This window comes from Passer montanus, unplaced genomic scaffold (assembly GCF_014805655.1).
Source record: "Passer montanus isolate IOZ18808 unplaced genomic scaffold, ASM1480565v1 scaffold11, whole genome shotgun sequence".
Taxonomy (NCBI): Eukaryota; Metazoa; Chordata; class Aves; order Passeriformes; family Passeridae; genus Passer; species Passer montanus.
The window spans coordinates 11,687,342-11,711,481 of record NW_024357613.1 but is presented as its reverse complement, the minus strand read 5'-3'; the positions used below and the strand labels follow the sequence as shown (position 1 = coordinate 11,711,481).

Sequence of the window (24,140 nt, the reverse complement as noted above, 5' to 3'; positions counted from 1 at the left end):
CTCCTTTACCCATTTTCTATTTGCAGCTGTTCTGAATTTTAACAGTTAGATCAATGAAGCATTGGGATCAAATATTGGTGCTGCTTCTTTGCAGCAGTGATTAAGCAAAAAACTACTTGCTAGGTTTTAGGGTAAATTGTGCTAAAGCTAAACTTGAGACTGTGAACCAGGGTGCCTAAGGGCCAGGTTGAGATAAGGCAGGGGGTTGATTTAATTCTTCACATAGTAGGATTTACTGGTACTAGTTGTTAAAGAATTTGTGAATGTGAAAGTAAATTTTCAAGATGTCTAGATATTTTTAATTGTTTGCAGTATGTATTTTTGTGTGACTTCTGATGTAATGCTGCTGCTTAAAGATCACTAGCTTACTAATAAGGGTGTATATACAACTTCCCCAGCTGGCCAGAATCTCTAATCAGCAGCTGACTACTTCAGGTGCTCCTGTACTTCTGTTCTTCTTTAATGTAATCTGTCTTCCTTAATGTAATTCTGTTTCTGTCTTCCTTAACGTAATCTCAGGCATGCTAATCAAAACCTCATGCTGCTCTCAAAAAGAGCATCATGCATTTAAGTCCCCAGGCTGGAGCTGTTAGAACTGGGGCTGCAGTTCCTCAGCAATTCACTTGTTGTGCCACCAGCAAGAAATTGTATGCCTTGTGTTGTTGTCTTCATCTTAGTCTTAAACATGTTTAATAATAAAGGTGAAGCGGACAAATGTGAAAGGTTCCTCTGATTTGTTAATCACAAGTTCTGTTTACTTTTTAAGATTCTCTAAGGTTATCAATAGTGGACAGTAATAGATTAAGCTTTTTGGTTTTATGTTTGTCTTCAGCAATTTCTTTTGAGAAGTTAGAGAAAGAAAGTAATTGTAAGATAACAATAAAAAGTTGCTGTGGCAAAAACAAAGGAAAGGATAAATTGACAATTTTAACCTAGAAGGTATTTAAGATACCATATTTTGTACCTCCTTGAAACCATTAAAAATGGAAACACTGAAAATACAGCGAAAATACTGTATTTTGTATAAATTGTATGCTGTCCTCAAAGAATATACATTCAGTCCTGATTTTCATTTCTAAAGCAAATCCTAAACAAATATCTGAAGAAGAAGATTAATCTGTAGAAGCTGGAAATTTTTTAAAGTGTGATTGGACCACACACTCATCTCCAGACATTGGAGATATTTCATATTTAATTTATTAAATGGTGTAAATTTTCTTGGATGTTACCTATTTAATGTGTCTTCTTAGTTTTTCTTTGTATCTTTGAAAAAATCCTATTATAAGACTCGGCTCTCTGAATATAATTTTCGGGAAGGTGGGATCAGCACAAAACTAACTGAAATGATGCTTTTTGTTCCGCTTTCTGAAATATGAATCTGAAAATGGAATTTCATTTTCTTATCTACTTTTGGGCTTTAAATAGCATCCTTTCTTTTTAATTTTATTCCACACCAATTCCTCTTCTGGCTTATCAGCAGCAAATATTTTAATTTACCCCTTTCTGCATTGAAGCTCCATGCTGTAGTAGGAACATAATGCATTTGTTACACAAGCTTCTATAATGTAACTATTACTTTTTTTTTCCTCTTCCCCCATTATCCAGTCAGCATATCCATGAATTGCCTCTAGTGCTGATTTTTGGAATCGCTACATCACCAATGATTATCCACAGACTACTTCCTCACTCAGTTTCCTCTCTGCTGTGCATAGAGCTTTTCCAGTCCCTTTCCTGTAAGGAGCACCTGTCTACTCTAATTGACAAGGTAACTCCCTTTCTAAATAGAAATGAGGAGTATGTGTGTGTGTGTGTTGAAGCACAGTTTACGTATGTGGTCTTTAAATGCAGGTTTGCCTGAAGGTTTTGGAAGGGACTCTGTTCCTCAGAGCTGTGGATTTCAGATATTTCTACTTGCAGCTGCAGAGCAGTGCAATACTGAGAGCTCCCTTCTCATACTGAGACACACATACACACCTGCTTTCAGCTTTCATTTGCATTGCCTTGTGCAATTACACTTTGACATTCACAGTTCTTCATTAAAGTCAAGCTGTGATTTCAGTTTCACTTAGTTCCAGAAAAAGATAGCTTTGAAACTTTGCTAAAATTCTGAAAAATATAGTTCAGTCTGAGTTTTGCCACCTGTCAGACATTAGCTGAGGTATCCATATGTTCAAGCCATATAACTGTTGTGCCTGTGGATTCTTGGTAGAGCACAGGATTTCCAAAATCTCTGTTACACATGCTGAAAGTAGTGGTATCATTGTTTATTACAGCAGTCTCTGTTCTATTTGTAATTTTACAAAAATAGCATTAAGCAAAATTAACTTAAAATGTGTTAGTGAAAGATACTTACGAAAATGTGGTAAAATAATAAACTCAAAATTAATCTTTGCATGGATATTTCAGTAGAAATACTGTTTTTAGAAGCTGGCAGTGTATTTAGTATGTCATTTAATTGAATGTTAACACAAACTAAGAGTTGTATCAAGTTGTGTATGTAAGTTTTACTGATTTGGAGAGAATTTCTGCTATGCCTGTTTTTGATTTTTGTCTCCTTTTTAGCTGCTTCTGACATCCCGGTTTCCCTTTAAACTGGGAGAAAAAGTTCTGCAGGTTCTCATCAACATATTCCTGTACCATGATTTTTCTGTACAGAATTTTATCAAAGGATTTCAGGTAGGCAATGGTAACAAGAATTCAAATAATGGTTGTGTCCTCTGACACAATTTCTGGATGCACATTTCCTGCCTTTTCAGGGAAATAGGAGCTGCAGAGTCATTTACTTGGTGCCTCAGAGGAGGTAATACTTGTGCTCCAAGCAGTTGTGTAGCAGTGTGGGAGTTATATTTACCCTCTCTCAGGAGACAGAGTGGAAGAGCTCAGGGGGTTTCCATAAAGAGTCTCTAGAGAACATGATAGTTAATTTTTTATTGTCTTATATAGTTCTTCATATCTAGATATATTTCTGTGTCTAGGTCTCCTTGTAGCTTTTGTGGATTGCAGACAAGAATTCTCTGAAGAATTTGTAGGCCCTGTCAGCTGTTTTAATGCAGGATTGTGAATTATTTCTCTCTTACCTAGTTCCATGTGTGAACCTGCTAGTAAAATATGCCTGTGTAATGTCATATGCATTTAGAATTTCTCTGATTTTTTGATATATAAGATTCAATGATTTCATGTGGCCACGAGAAATATCCTGGCCATAGTACCTCTTCTTGAAGACAGATCTTTGTGGGCTTTCATAGGTTTCAGCTCCTCTTATTTGAAAGGGTCATCAAAGTTTAGTACTTCTCCATTGGCCTGACATGCAAATACAAGTTTTAGACCTGACAGTGCATGGCTGCGTCATTGTGTGTTAAAAGAATTCAAGGATGAAGCAATTTCAGATCAGATTTTTGAAGTCATAAATACAAGAGATCACCATCATGTCATTATATTGAGGTGTGATGTTACATAAGGGGGGGAGAAAGCTGAGGTACTGAAAATTAATAGCACATATGGCAAAGAAGGCAATTATGTGACTGTGAACAACTGTATAATCAATGTCCTGTAATGATTTATGGAATATTTATGAATTGTAATTAATATTTTTTAAGGAGTACCATTACTACCATTGTAGTATATGCAATGTAGTAGTAACGAAGCATTAAAAGGTAGATATAGCAGGGAGATTGAATTTTATTAACATCCCTAGTTCTTGGTTTGTTTTTCAGCTCTGTATTGTGGAGCACTTCTATTCCCAGCCTCTCAGTGTACTGTGTTGCCACGTGGCAGACATTAAGAAGAGAGTTTATTCTTTGTCACATGATCAGTGTGAAAACATTCGGAGACTGCCCTCTTTTAGGAGGTAAGGGTGGAAATACAATTTTTTGGACAATCATGTATTGAGTTTGCTTTAAAAAAGATTAAAAGAATCTGTAAATTAGTTCTGTGAACACTGTAGCTGATTTGTGCATTTTCTATAGCAAAGGTAGATTGATCAAACAAAGGACATTTCTAAATAATTTCAGGAAGCCTTAATGTTCCAGTTTAAAGAGTACATCTTCTGTGATGTGTAATCACTTGATTTTACTTTTTTTCTTCTTGTTCTTAATACAGAAACAAGTTATTCTGACAAAAAACTGTAAATCACTTTTGAGCTTGTTAAGCTGATTTGAAGCATAATCTCTAGGGTTTTGGAGTGGCCTTTCAACTTGTTGGATTTCACTGTCCTTTTTGAACTTTTCCAAAGAAAGATACATATTTCTTATAGCAGCATAAGCCTTTTAAATGTTTTTAACCCTAGGATCTTCCTTTACATTATAATTTTATGTTGGTTTTATATTTTTTTCCTGCCATAAGGTATGTGGAAAAGCAAGAGTCAGGGAAACAGATTGAACTGCTGACAAACGACAGCTTCTTAAAGGTAAAATTTTAAGAATGTCTTTGGAGAACAGAAATAACTTGCCCAATATATCACTTCGTGGAGCATAATAAAATACAGGACCAAGATGTAGAGTTCTTTATAATATCTTTCATACAGAACATACTGTGCTTTGTGATCAGTAGTGAGGAATTAGGATTGGCAGATCAGAATTCCAGATCTCTAGGGTTGCCAGGTCAGCCTTTATGTGAAGCTGCACAACTTTCTTACATCAACTTTTAGTTATGTCTAGAAATAAAACTGCTTTAAAAGAAGGATACAAGGTTTATTTATGACCAGGTCTTTTCATGCTTGCCCAGACTGACTTTCTTGGAAGGTCAATTAAGTGTTTGAAGCATGTGTAAGTTATCTTGGAGGTTATTTCATAAGCTTTTAATCCTTCATAGCCTCTGCATAGTTTCTGATTGAACTCAGTAGGGCAGAGCCTGTGTCCCAAGGCACACATTCACCCCACACCTCATACAGGATTAAAACTAATTTGTTACATGTTTATCTGAAGCTTTGCCAACGGGTTGAAGTCAGACTACTGCTATTGTGAGTCCTTTAGGAATTCACCAACAAATATCTGTTGGTTATTTTCACCATCTGAGCCACTCCCAGTAGAAGCATTGCTGAAGGTAAAGGATTTCTCCTGACTCTTCATTTCAAGTATTTGTAACCTGTCAGGCAAATGGTACTTGCCTGGTGTGTAAGCTTTTTCAAGTGTGAAGAACAATGGTAATGGCTGGAGGGGAGGTTAGGAGCAAGCAATATGGCAAGTACAGTTGCAGTATTCAAGATGAGATATGATTTTACATCATTTTATGATCCACTGTCTTCATTGGCAAAAATAACTTAAGCTACTTAAGCAACTGTTCGCTTGCCCTCTATTCACGCCTGCTTTGAAAGCTGAATAATCATCAGCTTAAACCTTACATGTTTTCAACCTTACATGTTTGATAATACACCCCTTAATTCACAAGCCTCAACTTTTAACTTTGGGAAGGAAGCTGGAATTCTCATACTTAGGTGCATATGATGCTTCTCACAGATTTTATTGAAGACATTTGTTCTAATCTCCACAGTAGAGGTGGGACCATTACTGCCTTGCCAGTCTGGCAGAATATTCTGCCTGGGGAAAAAAGGTCCTACTGCTGCATTAATGAGGTGCTGTTTATTCTGATGTCATGCTAATCTACAATGTCATGCCCAGCTTTGGAAACACTTTCAAAGTCACTATAGTAATCTTTCATGTGAACTTGGTGTTTTAGCACAAGGTCACTTAATCTTCCAGTTTAGCCCCTAAACCTGCAGTACATTTTATCAGCCTCATTTATATTCCATGTTGTTACCAGTTTTTTAATAAGCAGTGGAAGAGTTTCACCTCTTTAAAATTATCCATTTTAAAAGCAATTTTACATCATAATTATTAACAAATCTTTCTGAAATGTTTCATGGCAAATTTAATTTGAAATTATGTAAATGTGGCAATCTGTTTTTTATCTCTGTTCTGGAAATAATATTGCATAGTCTTCTAATGACATTTTCAAACTCTTCTAAAATGGATTGTTTCTTTTCACTTTCTTATTTGGCAAAATACATTGTTATTTATGTATATTAACTATATTTGTCTTCAGCTAGGACCAAGATGAGGGAAGTATAGATGTGTTAATGCTTGGGGTTTGGGGAAATAAGGTTGATAAAGCAGCATTAGAGAGAACTTGTTTCTTTTCTTTTTTAATGTAGCGATTTTTTTCTTAATGATCCTACTTAAAATTAAAATACAGACTTGTGAATGTCTATCTTAAGGTATTAGAGGTTGCCTTAACAGTTGTTATATCAGTGACTCTTAAATTTCCAGATATAAAAAGTCTATGGGGAAAAAGATTGTTAATGTTTTTAATAATTTAAAACTTTTTTTTTACATCAGAAAGCTCTCTGTAGCGCTGTCTTTGTTACTTTCAGTCTTTGCAATATGATACCTTTTCTTTCCATACATCTGTACTTTCTTGTATTGCCTGTAGACAAGGTTTTCCTTTTCTTTTATCTTTAATACCCTTTGTTTCACTATCCCTCTAGAAAACTTCAGTGGCTTATTTTGTTTTTCTCTTTCCATTTGGAATGGTTTGTTCAGAGTTAGGCAAAAGGGGAATTAAATATGTAGAGGATTCTGTGTTTTTTTTCCTCTTTATTTTTGACTGAAGACAGAGGAAAGAAGATCTTTTGATTCACAGACTTAAATCTAATGACCACAAAGACTAAATGACTTCAATATAGATACCAAAATTTTTGAGTGTGGCTTTCCAGAAGCAATATATGCTTCCATGGCTGGCCAGTGATAATGTGGTGCCATCCAGAAAATTCAGTAACAGTAGTCAATAATTTCTATTTCTTAAATGTGATTTTTTTATTTCTGTGGTTCTCAACACATGAATAAGCAAAAGTCAAATTAAAAACACATAGGAAAATCAGCTGAATATTTCTTTGTTTTCTGTGAACTGGTCTTTTTATGTACATATAACTAATAAAAACAGCAGCCACCCACAATATAAGAAACAAATTTGTTAATGCATTTGTAGTATAAAAATGCAAATTTTCAAGTAAATGTAGCTATGTAACTTCTCATTGTCTGCTAAAGGAGTAGTGTATACTCTCATTGTTGTGAGATGACATTTCAAGTCTAAAGGCCTAAATATAGTTGAAAATGGTAGAGTAATAGTGCTAGTCAATACCAAATCTCTGCTGAGCTGGAGGAAGAAAGTAAAGGTAACCAGATGCAATGACAGCGCAGTGAACTGTTGAAATACAGCTCATTTGCTTAATGGTCTCAATTTGAAATTGGTGATTTAAATCAAAGCACACTACAAAAGTTCAGAGTAATTTTCAGTGCTTTATGGGAGTTTTGAATGGATGTCAGAATTAGTTTTAAAATTATTCTATCACTGTAGGAAGAAACACAGAAGTTGCTGGAGGACTTACATGTTTACCATGAAAATTATGTTTCCATTCTGAGATGTCTTCATGTTTTCACATCTTCTCTTCCAAAGTATCCTTTGGGCAAGCAGGTGATGTACTGTTATATGTGGGTCTTGTTGGGTTGTTGTTATTGTGATTTTGGTTTGGTTTTCTTTTTTGTTTTTTTCCTCAAAGTATGACAGTTAAATAAATATTTACTCTTTGTTTATTAATGTGCTGTTTTGCCCTCTGCTTCTAAAATGGAGAGAGATGCTCTGTTTCTGTGGGCAGAGGATGAGAGTATGGTTTCTTTACTGGCATGGATGATGCCTTGTCAGTGAACAGGAAGGAGTTTCCAGGAGGAGGCAGATGCACAGATCAGCAAAAGGATCCCCACATTGACTTCCCCACATCTGAGATTACCTGTATGCATTACAGACAGTGTACACACTTCTACCACCTGTTAATTCACTAGTCAAATTCAGATGAGTTTTTAGCAACCTTCTGTACAGAAAAAAGCAATTGTAGGAGGAATAGTGATCATTTCTCTGTTAATAGTCCTATTGCTCTGATGTCATTTAATCCACCTTTTCCTGCTAAGCAATTTCTTCCACTAGAAGAGCAATTATATATTCTGTGCATGTGCACCTGTCTCTCAGTTCTCAATTTATTCCATACTGTTACTAGAATCTGTCACTGACTACAAAAGCATCATGAACTGTGCCACTGTATGAGAACAAAAGGATGTTTTAGCTGGGGTATTTGATTGGAGTTCCTTTCTATTCACTGCAGTTAACTTCTCCTGAATGTTAGATGTTTGGAACCTGGTGCAGAGCAACAGTCTCCAGCAGAAGCTTAGTTCTGGAAGATATTAAGAGCTCTCATTCCTTTTGCAATCATTCTGCATCTTTGGAAAACAGGCTCTAAAGGAATTGCATATTGCTTTGAGCAGCTTGTTGTAAGATTTCCATATTACTTTATAAAACACTTTATCCTTTCTTCACCTTCTGCATAACAGATCAGGGAGTTGCACTGTGCTTGTTTGGAAAACCGAGTGTGGGAGACAGAGGAGTATGAGTCATCTCTTCAACTAGCCAGGTGATTTTTTTCCCATTTTGTTTTAATACTGCTGTACACATGGAAAGTATCAGTCATCAGTTATTCTGGAACTTAAAGCTGAGGCTATTACCTGTTCACAGCTAGTTTTAGGGTTGTTTGCAAGTGTAATTGGCTGCTGTCTTCAGTTTGGTTTTCTACTGATTTCTGTGAAATTCAGCCAGGCTCTAATATGTCATATGCCCTGAGTAATTTTGCTGAAACTACTGAGATGACTTTGAGTGAATGAGAACGAGTTGGGTTTTGTCTTTTAAAGTATGATACCAATCAGATTATTAGTTTTAGTTGTCTTAAATTTTAATCTCTTGTGAAAATTAGAATCTCTTCCAAATGAATTGTAGCTGAGGCCTTTATTTCTTATTTTACTGCTTTCCTTCTCTTCCTGATTTGCCTTAACAATTTTTACAGGGACTGAGTTTTTTTTTTTGATAGTGTGAGCATAGGACTGAGGCCTTTATTTCTTATTTTACTGCTTTCCTTCTCTTCCTGATTTGCCGTAACAATTTTTACAGGGACTGAGGTTTTTTTTTTGATAGTGTGAGCATAAGTCTTTAAGAAGCTGTACTTGTGTTATCTGCCAGTGTTTAAAATGCCAAAGTCGTCAAAGCCAGTTTTCTTGATAGAAAACCTTTCAGTTGCAGTGTTGCAGGTAAAGACTTGGAAATGTGCTTTCAACAGACACATGGCAATGTCTGTCTCCTGATAGTTGCCCTCATTCAAATGATCCCTTGGCATCACACAACCCCATAACTGTAACTGCCTCTCCCAGACCTCCTGAGCTGCTCAGGTTTGATGTGTCTGGCAGTAAAACTGCACAGAAAAACCATTTCGGTGGTGGATGGAGGGTAGCTTTCTGGGCTGATACACCACAAGGAAACACTCTTGAAACTGTAGCTTTGCCATCCTGAGTGGTTCTTGCACATAGCCACTTTTCTGTGTTCTTTACCCGCATCAGTCTGAAAGGATTACATGCTTGAGTTGTCATTTCTGCAGTCTTTCCTTTGTGTTCCTTCTCTAATTTACCTGAATCTTGACAGCACTCAGTCACTGCTCAGCTCTTGGCCAAAAATGTGTCATTCTGCTTTCTCTACTGTCTGTCTGTAATCTCTTAATAACTTGGCCTTTTCTCCCCTCTCCTTTTTCTTCTCCTTTGTTTAATTTGATTTCATCCTCTCTGAATTCAGCTGTCTCTTCTCCTATCTCAAAGCTGGTGCTGCCATCAGATTCTGGCTTGCTCCCCTTTTGTTCTTATCTGTTCATCTCCCTCCTGTTGTTCTTCTGGTCCTGGCTCTCACTGTGGGAGCCTCTGCTGGAAATACAGTGATTACAGTGATCATCATGGTCACTGCTTTCATAGATGGTGATTCTATGATTTTTTTTTTCTTAAATTCAGAAATTCTGTCATTTTCGTAGCAAAACTTGTCCAACAGAACTTCTTCAATTACTTGAGGAAGTAACTTAGTAACAGTAACTTAGCTGTTACTGTTATTTTTTCAGCTTTTAACTTCTGTTTGCCTTTTTAATAATAATTTCTCTTGCCTCTGCTTTTTCTATATAGAAGCTTGCTGTTACCTTTTAGAAAAAAACTGTAAAATGTGGTCTTTCCCCTTCTACTCACAATCTTTTTTTTCCTCTTTTGCTCAAATTTAACTCACTGTTCCTTAATATCTCTACTTTCCTGGGAGTCACATCACCTGTTGCTATCCTTGTGTTCATCCTTCCCCATCCCTTAGTCCTTTTCACTGTTTTTCTGGAATCCATTTTTTTTCCTTGTATTTAGAAAGTATAAAATAGAGAAGCTTTAAATCAGCTTATTTCTCATTTTCTAACAAAGTACCTCTTTTGCCTTTTATGAATTCTGTTTGAATGTAAGGTTTTAAGTTTCTGAATTGTGTTTCTTTTGTGACTGGCTTCTCTGCTTCAGCCTTTTCCTGGACAGGCTTTTATGCCTTCTGCTAGAAGTGCTCTTGCCAAAAATGATATTTCAGGGTAATCCAACTCGAGCAGTCTAGCCAGTAGTTACTCTACCTGAGTTTTCCAGAGTCTAAAAGATGCCATGGGGCAGCAGAGAATGTGTTTTTGCATTAATTCCATCACAAGAAGATGCTCTACCTGAGTTTTCCAGAGTCTAAAAGATGCCATGGGGCAGCAGAGAATGTGTGAGCTTTAGTTCATTTTGCATTAATTCCATCACAAGAAGATTGGAGAGCGTCTCACTCGATTGGTTATGTGGAGCTAACTGGCTGGGAAATCTCATCAACCTTTTGGGTGGCAAAACTTCAAGGACTGTCTGCCCTATTGCCTTCTGTCTAGATATTGTACTCTCTTTTTGTCTGCTTATTATGGATGGCTTTTCATCACATGCTGCTTATCACAGTCCTGCCCTTCTGTGACCGGTGCTGACCAGCATGGTATCGCTTCGTGATCACAAGAGGTGATTTCCCTCTTCAGCATTCAGAAGCAGTTTCTGTAGACTTCGTTGTAGCTTCCCATCTTTTGGATAACTTGTCTGAATAATCAGAGTTAGATTTATTTACTGCCTTTTGGTAATCTGAGATCTTCCTTCCTGCTTTGAGCCTGACTCCTCACCAAATTAAAATCTTCACCCTGCTGATACCTGGCATGCCTTGCAGTAATCGACCTAAAAGGTTGCAAAGGATCCTTTACTGTTTTCTCATATGTGATAACTGTCTTCTTGCCTTTTCTTTGGGCCCTGTAATCACATTGTTGTTGTAAATAAGTTTTTCTACAACTTGCAGTTTCCTTTTGAATAATACTAGGAAAATAAATGTGTTCCTATTTGCAGATCTCCAGACCTGCTTTGTCTTCTCTCCAGATTGGGTGTTTAACTGCAGTGTTTTGTCTGGCCTGGAACAAGGCTATCTTGTTTACCCATTGTAATACGAGGCAGTTTCAAAATGTTTGGGTGGTCAAGGTCATCCTTTCTGTTGTTAACTCCTGATGCTTTTCTGTACACAACAAGTGCATCTGAAGGCAATACCTGACTTACAAAAATCTGTAACCCTGAGGCAGATAAACTGAAGCTTTAATTTTAACCTTTTATAAGCATTTAGTATGTATTGCTAGTTAGGAACTAGAGCTTAAATTGCAATTGTCCCTCCAGATATCCACACAGCTTCCCCAGCCTCTTCTGAATTCCTCCTTAAATTTCTAGGTCAGTTTTTAGGTAGCTGATATGGGAACACACTGCTTGAGACACTGACCACCATCATTGCTTTGATATCTTTTACATTAAGATTTTGAGACTGGGCAGTGCTCAGTGACATTTGGGAGAGGCCCTAATAACTAAATAGTAAGTAAATGCTGAGCTGCAGGTTGGGCTAGATCTCAAGAGATCCCTTCCAGCTTGAATGGTTCTGGGATTCTAGTGATGACTAGATTTACAGCAATTAAATACAAAAAAAGCATACAGATTTCATTTGAGAGTCATTCTGAGTCACAAGAGATTAATTTTCTGGATGTCTTTATGTAGTGAATTTTTTTTTTTACCATTTCATTTACTGGTTTTGGGAATATGTTCTGAACTCTATCATGATTGGTTTTTGAGTGTTGGGTTTTTTAAATTTTGTTTTGATGTCTGACTCACAGTTCCAAAAACTGCAACTCCTATGTCCAGCAAGTGTTTTTAGATAATCAGGAAAATGACTGTTCTGCAAGAAAACATGGAGGACATTATCACCAAAACTAATTGGCTTGTTTTCTTTCTATTAATGATAGCAGGAAAACAAAATTTGACTTTGCTGCAAGACTGAATGCTTATAATCCTGGAGATTTTTTCTTTTAAAAGGAGTTTTTCAATTTGTGTTTTTTTTTATTTTTAACTTGTCTCAACTAAGAACATTGAAAGCTGTTTCATCATCCTGCATTTCAACTTCAGCCAACAATTGTGTCTTTTAGGATGCTGAATAAGACTGATTTGGTAACCATGCTCCAACAATGTGTGGAAATTTTGATGTCATCTTCTGGAAAGGAGTTTGGTAGGGCAGTAGAAAAGTTGAAGCAGTTCTTGACCCAGTTTCAGAATCTAGAAGGTGGGTGTGTGCCATCATGTATTCCATTACAGATTATATAAAAACTATTTTGTAATCTGACTGTTTTCCCTGAGATAGCCTGTCATTGTATTAAACCATCATATTTGCAGGACTTTTTTTTTTATACATGCACAAATTTAGGAAATGTTTATATTCTCTACTGGTATGTGATCTATGTTTTTTATAATATGGAACAGTGATGTAAGATAAGAAATTGGACAGATCAGCAAACATTATCCCCTAAATCTCTCATACATGTATTTTGAGCATTTTAGCAGATGTTGTAGTTGCTATAAACAAACTGTTTTTAAAGATAAATAGCAGCAGACATGCAAGGACTGCATAAGCTGTCCATATGACATGGAATTTAATCAAAATGTACGTAAGGTTCCTTGCTCTGCACGTTCAGAGCTAGGACCCCACGTGCCAGTTGTCAGCTCTGCTGACAGGCTGTGACTTGTCAAGCCCCCAGATCTGACTGTCCATGGTACAGGACCTATTTCAAGGTTTAGCAAGGCAAATGAGTAGCAGCATTCTGTCTTTCAGGGCAGGTTAACTGAAACTGCTGCATTCTCTCTGAAACATGAGTATGATGTATTCCAGCATTCTTCTGGAATAGGAATGTTGTTGCTTTCCCTGGATTATGGAGAAGCACTCCACAAAGATTGGCTTTTGAAGATTAATTGGTTATCAGCTGGTCTGTTTTATGCATATTAATCAAGCTCATTATCAGTGTGGTTGCTGTACAGCACTTGGACAAGTAGGCAGCAACCCCCAAATACAATCAATATTAATTATAGTCACATTACACTGTAGGGTTATCTGGGGGTTGTCCAAAAGAATCAGTTCTTGTCTGCACCATGTATTTTTTAATAGTTGTAGTAAAAGCAGAGCTGTGGTAGAGAAAATAGGTCATCACTTAAAAAGCTGTGTATGTCACTGCTGGTACCAGCACTGAGGAATCTGAACTATGATGGAAAACCAAAGGTTTGTCTAGTTTGGAAGAAAGAATTAAAGCAAAAGGCTTTTAAGTAGTTGGATTCTTACCTTGAGGAAATAAATAAGGAACAACAACTCCAGGGATTCAGAACTTGCAGAACTATAAAGCAAAAAAGACAGTATTTTTACTTAGGATTTGAAGATGGGTTTAAAATAGAGAATGTCTACTGAATCCATGAATGATCTTAGTTTGTTTTCAAAGTGGATTTAATTTAAGCTCCAAAGGAAAAGTGAGAAGGGGAAGTTAAGATATACTGTGCATGAATAGATTGCTGAGTTAGATAACTTTTTACTTTATATTTATGTGATGGTGTTGATCTTTAGTGAGGGTTCTTAGATGTCTGCCAAAAATGTGATGTCCCCAAATTGCCCACAGAGCTCTTAAAGTGAAAGGATAGTCCAAAATACTGTATTTTATAATTTTAAGCAAGAGAGTCCGTTGTCCTGACTGCCTAATGAACTGATAAACATAAAATCATGAAGCTTGCACATACAAAATATCTTCACATTCAGTCTATTTTGAGCTGCAGGATTTGGAAAATAAAAAATATATTGGTCTACTAGTGGAGAGGAAGTTTTCTGATTTGAAGTCTTCAGCACTCAGACGAATGTCTGCAGGACCCTGGAAGATACCAAATTGTTCTCTGCAGGTCACCAAAAAGCTTTTAAATATGATTGTCACTGCTGATAGAGTTTTACCTGTGATGTGTGGGTGGAATCTCCATCTGCCATCTTAAATAAGGCAAGAAATCTAGATTCCATTTTTTCTGATTATCACTCATCCTAGCACTGATTGTGCTTTGAGGGGTTTTGCTTCTTTGTTTTTACCTAAAAATTACTAATTATTGGTGCAATTGATCACCAAACTACATGTCCATGAAGATGAAATTTTCTTATAAATTAAGCTGAGAATAAAACTGGGCAATGAAGTACCTTAGTATACTTCTGTTTGCTGCTCTGGTTGCAGTTTCTGCATTAGGTAGGGAGAACTCATTTTTTACTCATTTCTTACTCATTATTTTTCTGCACATGAGAAGGGAAAAAAATGCAGCATGTGGCTTTTTGAATATTCCAAAAGCATGAGTAGTACCTAGTCCTAATCTGTCAAATTAACAAATGTTGAGAGTATGACCTAGGATGACCTAAACAGAATTAAAGTGATGTGCAAGGCTTGTGCTGGGCCTTTGCTCAGGGCTGAATTGTTACTTAATCACTGCTGGCTAAGCTGTACTGCACACTCCTTTTTTAACAATCTTCTGCAAGATGCAAAACCCAAAAGCTGCCTGTGATTGGGTCTGTGTGAACAAGGAACTGCTGAGTACTTTGAAGATTGCTTGGGTTAGGAGGTTTTACTCATTTCTTACTCATTATTTTTCTGCACATGAGAAGGGAAAAAAATGCAGCATGTGGCTTTTTGAATATTCCAAAAGCATGAGTAGTACCTAGTCCTAATCTGTCAAATTAACAAATGTTGAGAGTATGACCTAGGATGACCTAAACAGAATTAAAGTGATGTGCAAGGCTTGTGCTGGGCCTTTGCTCAGGGCTGAATTGTTACTTAATCACTGCTGGCTAAGCTGTACTGCACACTCCTTTTTTAACAATCTTCTGCAAGATGCAAAACCCAAAAGCTGCCTGTGACTGGGTGAACAAGGAACTGCTGAGTACTTTGAGATTGCTTGGGTTAGGAGGTTCATGTAGGAAAAGTCTACCCCACATATCAAACACCAGTTTTGTTCTAGTAACAGAAGCTTCCCAAGAACGAGATGTGTCCGTATCGCCACAAAAGGAGCTCCAGAAGAAGACAGACCTCTATCACCTTCAGAAGGTTAGGCCTGCCTAGGCTTTACTGACTGGTTCCTTAAATTAATGTTTTGAAATGTTCATGGTTAGTTCTTCCCAGCTTGCTGGAGCTCTGAGTAAAGGGTTGTGTGTAAGTGTCTCATCTTAAAAATGAATGAATAAGTACCAACTATGTATTTCAGGCCTTCCTGACACATAGAAAATTATAGAAAATAATCTATCATAAACCAGAATTTTAAAATGCAAATTAGATGTTTTCTTTTTATTTAACTTGTAATTTAGACATTCTGCCTAACACATATTTCTTTGAATTTCTCAAACTCCTACGGGTTTGAGAACTGAATACATTGGCCTAAATAAAAATAACTGCATGATTACATTTCAAACATCATCAGTGAGAACATGTCAGCAAAAATTAATTATACATGTTAAACACATAGATTGTGTTCTCCAGAGAATAACTGCTTCCCATGTAGTCTTATGCACCACTTTTTTTTAAAGACTTTGTTGGAGTTGAAGGAATCAAGGAGGTCTAAGAAACTGACAAAGTTTGAAATGCTTCGTTTTGAAGTTGTTGACTATATAGACAGTCTTGTAAGGTGAGCCTTCCTGTTTTATATTCCTGCATTAGTTTTCATCATAAGTTGCAAATGAAATTTTACTAACATGTTAATCTTGTCAAAATTGTGTCTTGGTCCCTGTGGCACACTTTTTTTTCCACTTCCTATTCTTCTTTGAGGGCTCTAAAAGTAATAACTAAAAAATACCAAAACCAAACCAACACACCTCTTTTCCAATAGATCAGTTGAAATAATTAGAATACAAATGGACCAACCTGCTTTGGCTACTGAGACAGTGTTGAGGGAGCAGTGGGTATAAGTGGCAAAATAAAGTCAAGAGTCTTTACCCTAATCTTTGCTGATCTGTTCTACTTATGAAACTGTACAGATGTCAAGTGAGATATCCTGTCCATTTTGGGAACTGTTTTGGTGAGCAAGCCGTAGCAGATGCAGTTTTGGAAGCAGCTCTGCAGTGGAAAATGTGAAAGGCTTGTTGTGGTGGGGGAAGAGATGAAGGCATTTGTTAATTATAGAGGGTGGGGGGAGGCAGGGAAGCTAACACAAATATGACTGCCAAGCAAAAAGCTCCAGCTAGGAAGGCCAAGATGAGCAGAGACTCCTGGTGAGGCCTTGAGATGGATAAGTAAGATCTGTGGAGTACTTGACTGGGTTAGCACTGTAGCTGCTGCCCTTATTTTTGAATTTGTCAGTGTCCCAGCTAGAGTTCTGTGCTAAATCCATTAGATATAGAATTGATAATAACAGACTTCTCTGCTTAAAAGTTTATTTCAGTGCTGTTCATCTTGTTTTTCAGAGATTTTTCAGTACTGGATGGGAAACATGCATTTTTATAGTCTGACAGCAGTAGACTTGTGTTGTTTCCCTTCAGCTGAAGCTTGTGTCTCCCCAACCCCCCAAACCTCATGCTTTTCCAGAAGATACCTGGTTCCTGCAGAGGACAGGACCCTGCATGAGATTGTGTATTTCAACGCAGCCGCTGTTCTCCGCGGGCACTTGAACGCGGCCCCCAGGACTGCCCTGCACACGGCTTTGAACAACCCCCACTGGTACCTGAAGGTAGGAAACAGCTCCTGGGCTGCTGCAGCTCTTCTGCAGGGCTCTGTGAGCACGGTGTGCAAGGCTGCGTTTTGCTGTTTCATGAAGCTTGGCACATATTCAGCTGTTTTGCAGAGAACTAGCAAGTGCTGATAAGCAACTGGGGACTTTGTTCAAGGAGCTGGGGAATCTGTCTGGCAAAGGTAATTCTGGGAAGAGTTCTGTAAGGAGGAATCCATTTTTCAGAGCATGTTCTAGACATGTTATTTTCTTTCTTCTGTAGATGTAGCACAAAACTAATTTTGTCCTCCATTACAATTAGGATGACTGTCCACAGGGAAAAATAAAGTGTCTGTTACTCTTTCCAGAGACTTTCTTAAGAGGGCTGGTGCTCAGTCCTCATTGTGTAGATTAGCTGTAAGGTAAAGGCTGTTCAGGTGGAGTCATAACATTCAAATAGCATAATTACAGCGTATTTAACCAAGTCCTTTATTTCCCTCTATGATTTCATTTTAATCCTTGTTGTACATTGATATCCTGTATTTTCTGAGTCCAAGAAAAGGATCAGCCTAACCCTGCCCTTTTCTAGAAGAGAAAAGCAAATTGTTCTCCACTTCTTTCATAAGTCAAACTGAAAGGATGACCAAAAGAAATAAATAGACTAGGATTTGGAAAAGGAGTGAACATACATTTTTTTTACTTGATTATAGAAGGTACTTGAAGTTGTTCTTATTGCCTAACATTTTTCTTAAAAAAACTGATCATAATTTTGAAGAAACTATTGGTTGTGGCTGTATCTGAGTAATGCACTACTTGAATCAAAGCTAACACTTACGAGGAACTGTAAAGGCTGATAAAGATCAGCCTTTGAATTCTACAACATGATTTGTATTGGGTTTGTTGGCAGTGTCCTCCTGTATCTGAGTAATGCACTACTTGAATCAAAGCTAACACTTACGAGGAACTGTAAAGGCTGATAAAGATCAGCCTTTGAATTCTACAACCTGATTTGTATTGGGTTTGTTGGCAGCGTCGTCTATTTAAATGAGGGTTATCAGTTTTGCTGTGTGCAGGAGTTATTACTAAAACCATTTACAGAGCTTATTTGTGAGAATAGTAGTTAGCAAGTTACCATTAAAGAAACCTAATATGAACCTCAGTAATTTATATTTTTAGTAAACCTGTAAATGTATAGACTAGGACAGCCAAGAAAATGTAACTACTGATGTCTTTAATAAGTATTCTGCTCTCTTTGATGAGTTGACAAGATTTAAAGCCCTCTGTCTTCCTGTACTTTGTACTTGGACATGCTTTAACATATTTCCAATGTTTTCTGAGAAGATTGTGAAGTTCTGGCATAGCTTCTAACAGTAGCAGTATTGGCTGAGTACCTTGCTTAGCATTTTAATCCATGTGAGTCAAATATTTTCTGTCTATGACTTGTGCATGGTTTGTGTTTTTCTGCACCGTAACCAGAGCAAAATTCTCTAAAACTTTTCCTTCCAGAAGGCCAGGAAAGAACTAAGTGCTTCAGTAGAGTACCAGTGAATGATTAATATGTGATGCACTGCTTACAGGAGTCCAGTTAGTTGTTTAGCAAAGTGTGAACCAAGGGTCATATTTATCAGGCTGGGGGGGGGAGAAGAGAACCCAAAAAAACGGCACCAAACCCAGCATAATTCTGGTTTCACTGATCCCTTGAAAATTTAACAAGCTGAAACTTGGGATACCAGCTCCCATATCAGGGAAAGAGGGTTTGGTCCTTGGGATAACAGCATTGATTCCAGAGCAAGGTATGCTGTGTCCTCTATCTAGCCTTGGGGCAGGGTCAGGCAAGAGCAATTCCTCATCAGCTGTGTTCTGGGTTGCTCCCACTCCTGTTCTCTTCTTTTGGGAGCAGCACCTCTGTGCTGTACAGATGGATTCACAGCTGGCTACTTGTGGTAGGGCAGTTCCTGCTTGTCAGCCTGGTTATTTCCTCTCGGGACCACAGGTGTGCTGCAGCCCCAGAGCCGAGGTTTCCCCGCTGGCAGCTGCAGCTCCCTCCCTGCTCCCTGTGGCTGCACTGCAGAGCTTGGCTCTGGAAGCACAAGGGAGCCAGGGATCCCTCAGGGCTGCTGCACATGAGCCTGCCCCAGCCACACCCTCAGTTGTGATAACTGTCCTGACCTTAACATTAGAAAAGCAAAGGGTCCAGCATTGCCAGGTTGGCACATGGGTGAGTAGTAGAAAACCACAGAGCTGGGTGCTGTAGGAGAGGGGAAATGAGAAGGGTTTATTGTTGTCCTTCTGGGCAGTGGTGAGTCACTAGATCTACATCAGCCAGAAGTGTAACCTCACGTGTGCCAGGTACTAACACAGGAGTATTGGAAACTATTGTGGTACACCCTGAGTTACAGAAGTGTACCATTATACTCCTGAGTTCCTGATGAACTAATGTCAGCGTTGTAACACTGAGGGGTTAGCCATATTTCACTGATTTTTTCTGGAAACCCTCTTGTAATGAACTGACAGATACTAACCTAAGGTCTACAGCTTTTATCTTCCTTGTAGAGGAGAGTAAATAAACTTGAAAATTACTAGGTGTTCTGTAAATTGTGAAATGTCTCATAAGTGACAGAGTCCAAACTGGAGCTGAGTCTCAAAAATTGCAGGAATTGAAATCTATGGGTAAACTAAAGATTCTTGAGTGAATTTTTTTTCTCTAGCCTTCTTTCCTGTCTTGAAAAGCATTTTTCTTTTGAAGGTGTCTGTCATTACTACAGCTTTATAACTTCCCCTAAAGTTGCTTGTATATTTTACTAGCATATGAAAGTGTTTTAGAACTAACTTCTATGACCTGAAAGGAATGATCAGTGGTTGTTTTCATGTTAAGACAGCTGACTTCTTAGAGTGCATGAAACTGAAATGAAATGCTGTAAATTTCTGCAGCTGTACAGAGACTTGCCTCTGGCTCGAGTGGCTTTTCAGCTTCCCAAGTAAATGGTTCAGTGCTGATGACCTTGAATCCGAGGCTGGAAAGCTGCCCAGCAGAAAAGGGCCTGGGGGTGCTGGTGAAGAGAGGCTGAACAAGAGCCAGCTGTGCCCAGGTGGTCAGCAAGGCCACTGGCACCCGGCCTGTGTCAGCAATAGTGTGGCCAGCAGGGCCAGGCAGTGACTGTCCCCCTGTGCTCTGCAGTGGTGAGGCTGCACCTCGAGTGCTGTGTCCAGTTCTGGGCCCCTCACTTTAAAAAGGACATTGAGGTGCTGGAGCATGTCCAGAGAAGGACAACAAAGCTGGGGAAGGGTCCTATGAGGAGCAGCTGAGAGAGGTGAGAGTGTTTAGCCTGGAGAAAAGGAGGCTCAGGAGGGACCTTATCACTCTCTACAGCTGTCTGAAAGGAGGCTGTAGCCAGGTGAGGGGTGGCTTCTTCTCCCAGGGAATCTGCAACAGGACAAGAAAAAATGGCCTCAGGTGGCACCCAAAGGAGGTTTAGGTTGGATATTTGGAAGAATTTCTTCCTGGAAAGAAGCAGCATTGGAACAGGCTGCCCAGGGAAGTTGTGGACTCACCATCCCTGGAGAGATTTGAAAGACATGTAGATGTGGCAGTAAAGAACACAGTTTAATGGTGGCCGTGGCAGTGCTGGGTTAATCATTGGACTCACATGATCTGCAAGGGCTTTTCCAACCTTAATGAGTCCATGAATTTCCTGAAATGCAGTATACTTAGTGAGAAATTAGACTTTTGCCTTTACAGATGCTGAATTTCAAGCCAGAGATAAACGATTGTTACATTTCAAAGTTAAAACTCTGAGATGAGAGAAGCAATTATTTTCAGTACATATGACAGATCTATAGTAAGTCTTCCTCTTCCTTTCAAGGGGGCTGGGGGAAAAATTATACTTTCCTATTTTCTACATGGTAAATCATGACTAGTTTCCTCTCCCGACTCCATAAAATGGAGTATTTCTCTCTGGTGTAAATAGAACTAGCAAAAAAGTGCATAAAATCAGATAATCACTCATTACAGTAGATACTGCAGAAGTGTTACAGAAGGAACACCAAGAGTGAAGTAGCTGTGGGGGGGTTCTGTTGGGTTGTTTTTTTTTAATAATAATATGCTTATTTTCCGGTTTGTTTTTTGGGGATTTTTTTTCCTTTGTACCATCAACTTGTCATTAAACACACAAACAGTAAACATTTGCATAAAATACCTACTATCTGAATTACCTGAAATAATGTTTTATCTGGCCCTTGGAATTGCTCAAGATTAGACACTGATCAAAGTTATTGCCTTCAATTTTTTTTCATCAGAATCAAGCTCTGAGATGTGATGGAGGAGGCATTTCTAACAAAGCCCCTGACATATGCATTGTGTATAAGCTCCATTTGGAATGTGGCAGATTGATTAATCTCGTTGATTGGTTAGAGGTATGTGATGATGCAAACAACTCCTTCACCTGCTTTCATTATTCTCATTTACCTTTGTGCTGCATGTCTGCTTTTCTTTAATGCCCCTTTTGACAGCTTAAATCATTGCATACCTTGGTCCATAAGACCACAAGAACCTGCAGTAACCCCAATAAGTCTTTCTCTTTTGTGAATTATTTATTTCTAGCTCTTTTAATCGGTGATGAAACTATTTTGCTTCTATTTCTATTTTATGCTCAGCACAGATCAGATTTTGTGCTTAACAAAGCTGCCTTTCTTTTTTCGTCTTTAAGTATTCTGTGACACTTTTATGACAACAGGCAAGGAGGGCTCTTGGAGACAATATGCCAGGGAAAAGCCTGGGTCCTTCTAGCTTGGCAACCTGTCTCATAGTGTAGCCAAAAGCAGAGAGACTGTAGCAAGAGATACATTGATATGATCAGGTCTCCCTGGCTAACAATGACATTTTAGTTCTAAGGTTTCCTAAACTTGACTGGTTCTTTTGTATTTTGTAAACCTACCTGGATGTCATTACCGGTATCTTTTAGCAACCACAGCATCTTCTGCAAGAAACTCTGTAGCTTAACCACCTGCAGTTTAGAGAATACTCCTTTTACTTCTTCCAGTTGTGTTTTGTTTGCTGCTGTCCTGGTTGTGTATTGTATATTCCTACCCAGACTCTTGCTGTCCCTCAGTTTTAAAGATTTCTTCACAGCCAACTTAACTTCCCTAGAATATTTAAGCAGTCTCACTTTGAGAATATTTTTTCAGTTCTGTAGTTTCTCTGAGAATGGGTCAGGACCCAGAACCATTTGAGATGTAAAATGCAGGCACAAGACTTCAGAGAGTGATGTCTTGCATTCTGTATTCCTGCCATGGTAATGTGTAACCTTGCTTGCTCTTTGATCCTGCTGAACTGACACACTCTTGGAGTTCTCCTTATAAGATCTTATTCCCCCTGCATGATAGCCTTCAGCTCAGAGGTCACCATTTTATATGCAGATCTGTCTGTCTGTGAACTGGAATAAATCTTGTGCTGCTTTTCCCTTTCTAGGCTTTCTCAACTGTGGTGATGGCAGCTGAGGAACCAAATGCAGATGCAGCTTCCTCAGACCAGGTGGATGATGTTATCCAGTATCCTTTCTCATTTTTCTCAAGTTTGACATGGAAAATCTTACAGGATTTATGAACCAGGGGTTTTAAAATACAGTTTCATGTACACTGATTAACTAATTCAGAAAATATTCCTTTAAACAGCCTTAATATATTGAAAATATCTAAGAAATAGATCAGTTTGAATAGTTTGGCTAGGAGTGGCGAGGTAAGAGAGCACCTTTTGTCTTCAGGAGGTGTTTGGGTCTGAAACAGAACCAGAAGTCCATAAAACAAGTTGAAACTGTTTGGGTAAATCATCAGAGAGTTGGTATAGCTGCTGGATAGAGGAACAGATGGGAGGAGGGTTCTGACCCAAGAGCAGATGGAGAAATAGAAGCAGTAGTTCATTATGTTCCAGTACCTTGGAGTTGAGAACTTGCTTTGCACAGGACACCCATTCTGCTTCTTACTTTGTCCTGATCCTGAACTGAGGTCTAAAAAATATTTAATAGATGAGCATTAGAACCAAACCTCATGGCTACAGCAGTAGTGCTGCCACAGAGAAGAAATGAATAGTTGTACAAAAATAGGCTTAACTAAAGGAAGGATAATTATATGCTCTAATACTTTACCTGGCTTTCCTGGCGCTTCCTTTTTTACAAGCTCCACTGTTAATTGTCACTCACAATAAATTTAAATCCTCTAACTTGGGAATATAAACCTGTATGTCAGGGAGGCAGCAACAAAGGCAGAGTGAATAAAAAGGAGAAGGCGGTGCCATGAAACCTCAGAAAAAATCTCTGTAATTATCTATCCATTTTTTTGTCAAGGGACATAAAAGTATAAATTCTTCTGAGACATTACAAAATTGGTATGTTTGCAGGCTTTAAGCTTCTCTTAGGAGTGGGAAAAGGAACTCTTCCTTTGCTGTCACGTCATATGCATGTGGCAGAACTACTGATCAGATTGAAGATTTGTCTTACTGTAGGCAGCTTGTGCTCTGCCCTTATTTCCAACAATTTCATTGTGCAACACATGGTGTAATCTGTACTTACCATGACTTAGAAATCTTGCCCTCCTAGAAGAGAACAGTGTGTCTGCACTGTCTCATCAAAGTGTACTTGGTTTCTTTCCTTCACTGACATTCCAGCGCTCGCTTTATTCGAGCTGTTTCTGAGCTGGAGCTCCTTGGGTTCATAAAGCCCAGCAAGCAGAAAACTGACCACGTGGCAAGGCTGACATGGGGAGGCTGTTAATGTGCCACCAAGGTGCTAATAAACTTCCCAGCAGAGCAAGGGCTGTGTTCCCACACAGTTACTTCTTGCTAACTTTGCATACCGAGTCAAAATCAGCAGTGCCTGAATGTTGTGAGATACATTCTGAGTGCCTGGGCAGGCTTGAATAGAGATGTTGGTTTTTAATATTCTGCTGTATTAATGCTCAAATACTGTATTGTTGTGCCAGTTTCAATCTTCTTTGATGTGTGATATTTAACAGTCCACTGCTACAACTCAGGCTAGCAAGCCAAAAGGACAACACTGGCTGTGTCAGCCACAAAAGTGATGAAGCAGTATTAACATCCTTATAAGCTGATAGGATTTGAGTCATTTTATAAAATGCCTCCTTGATCCTTGAACTAGGTTTAAAAATAAATAAAACAAGTATGCTAAAGAAGACAATGAACTTCCA

General features: G+C 38.3%; 1 protein-coding gene across 4 annotated transcripts in view; it reads left to right on the top strand.

The window, feature by feature from the left end:
• The window catches only part of ORC3 (origin recognition complex subunit 3), a 35,579-nt gene extending 11,439 nt beyond the window's left edge, over nt 1-24,140 (top strand). For 2 of the 4 annotated variants that reach the window (XM_039725571.1, XM_039725554.1), the window contains 13 exons: nt 1,606-1,765; nt 2,563-2,676; nt 3,714-3,847; nt 4,342-4,405; nt 7,351-7,467; nt 8,376-8,455; nt 12,392-12,525; nt 15,273-15,352; nt 15,829-15,926; nt 16,823-16,964; nt 21,240-21,356; nt 22,411-22,490; nt 23,602-24,140. In XM_039725571.1, the coding sequence (XP_039581505.1) occupies nt 1,606-1,765; nt 2,563-2,676; nt 3,714-3,847; nt 4,342-4,405; nt 7,351-7,467; nt 8,376-8,455; nt 12,392-12,525; nt 15,273-15,352; nt 15,829-15,926; nt 16,823-16,964; nt 21,240-21,356; nt 22,411-22,490; nt 23,602-23,707 (1,426 nt within the window). In that variant the 3' untranslated portion in view covers nt 23,708-24,140. Of the gene's footprint in view, nt 1-1,605; nt 1,766-2,562; nt 2,677-3,713; nt 3,848-4,341; nt 4,406-7,350; nt 7,468-8,375; nt 8,456-12,391; nt 12,526-15,266; nt 15,353-15,828; nt 15,927-16,822; nt 16,965-21,239; nt 21,357-22,410; nt 22,491-23,601 lie in introns of all 4 variants that reach the window. The other 2 variants (XM_039725563.1, XM_039725545.1) reach the window with 1 other exon arrangement.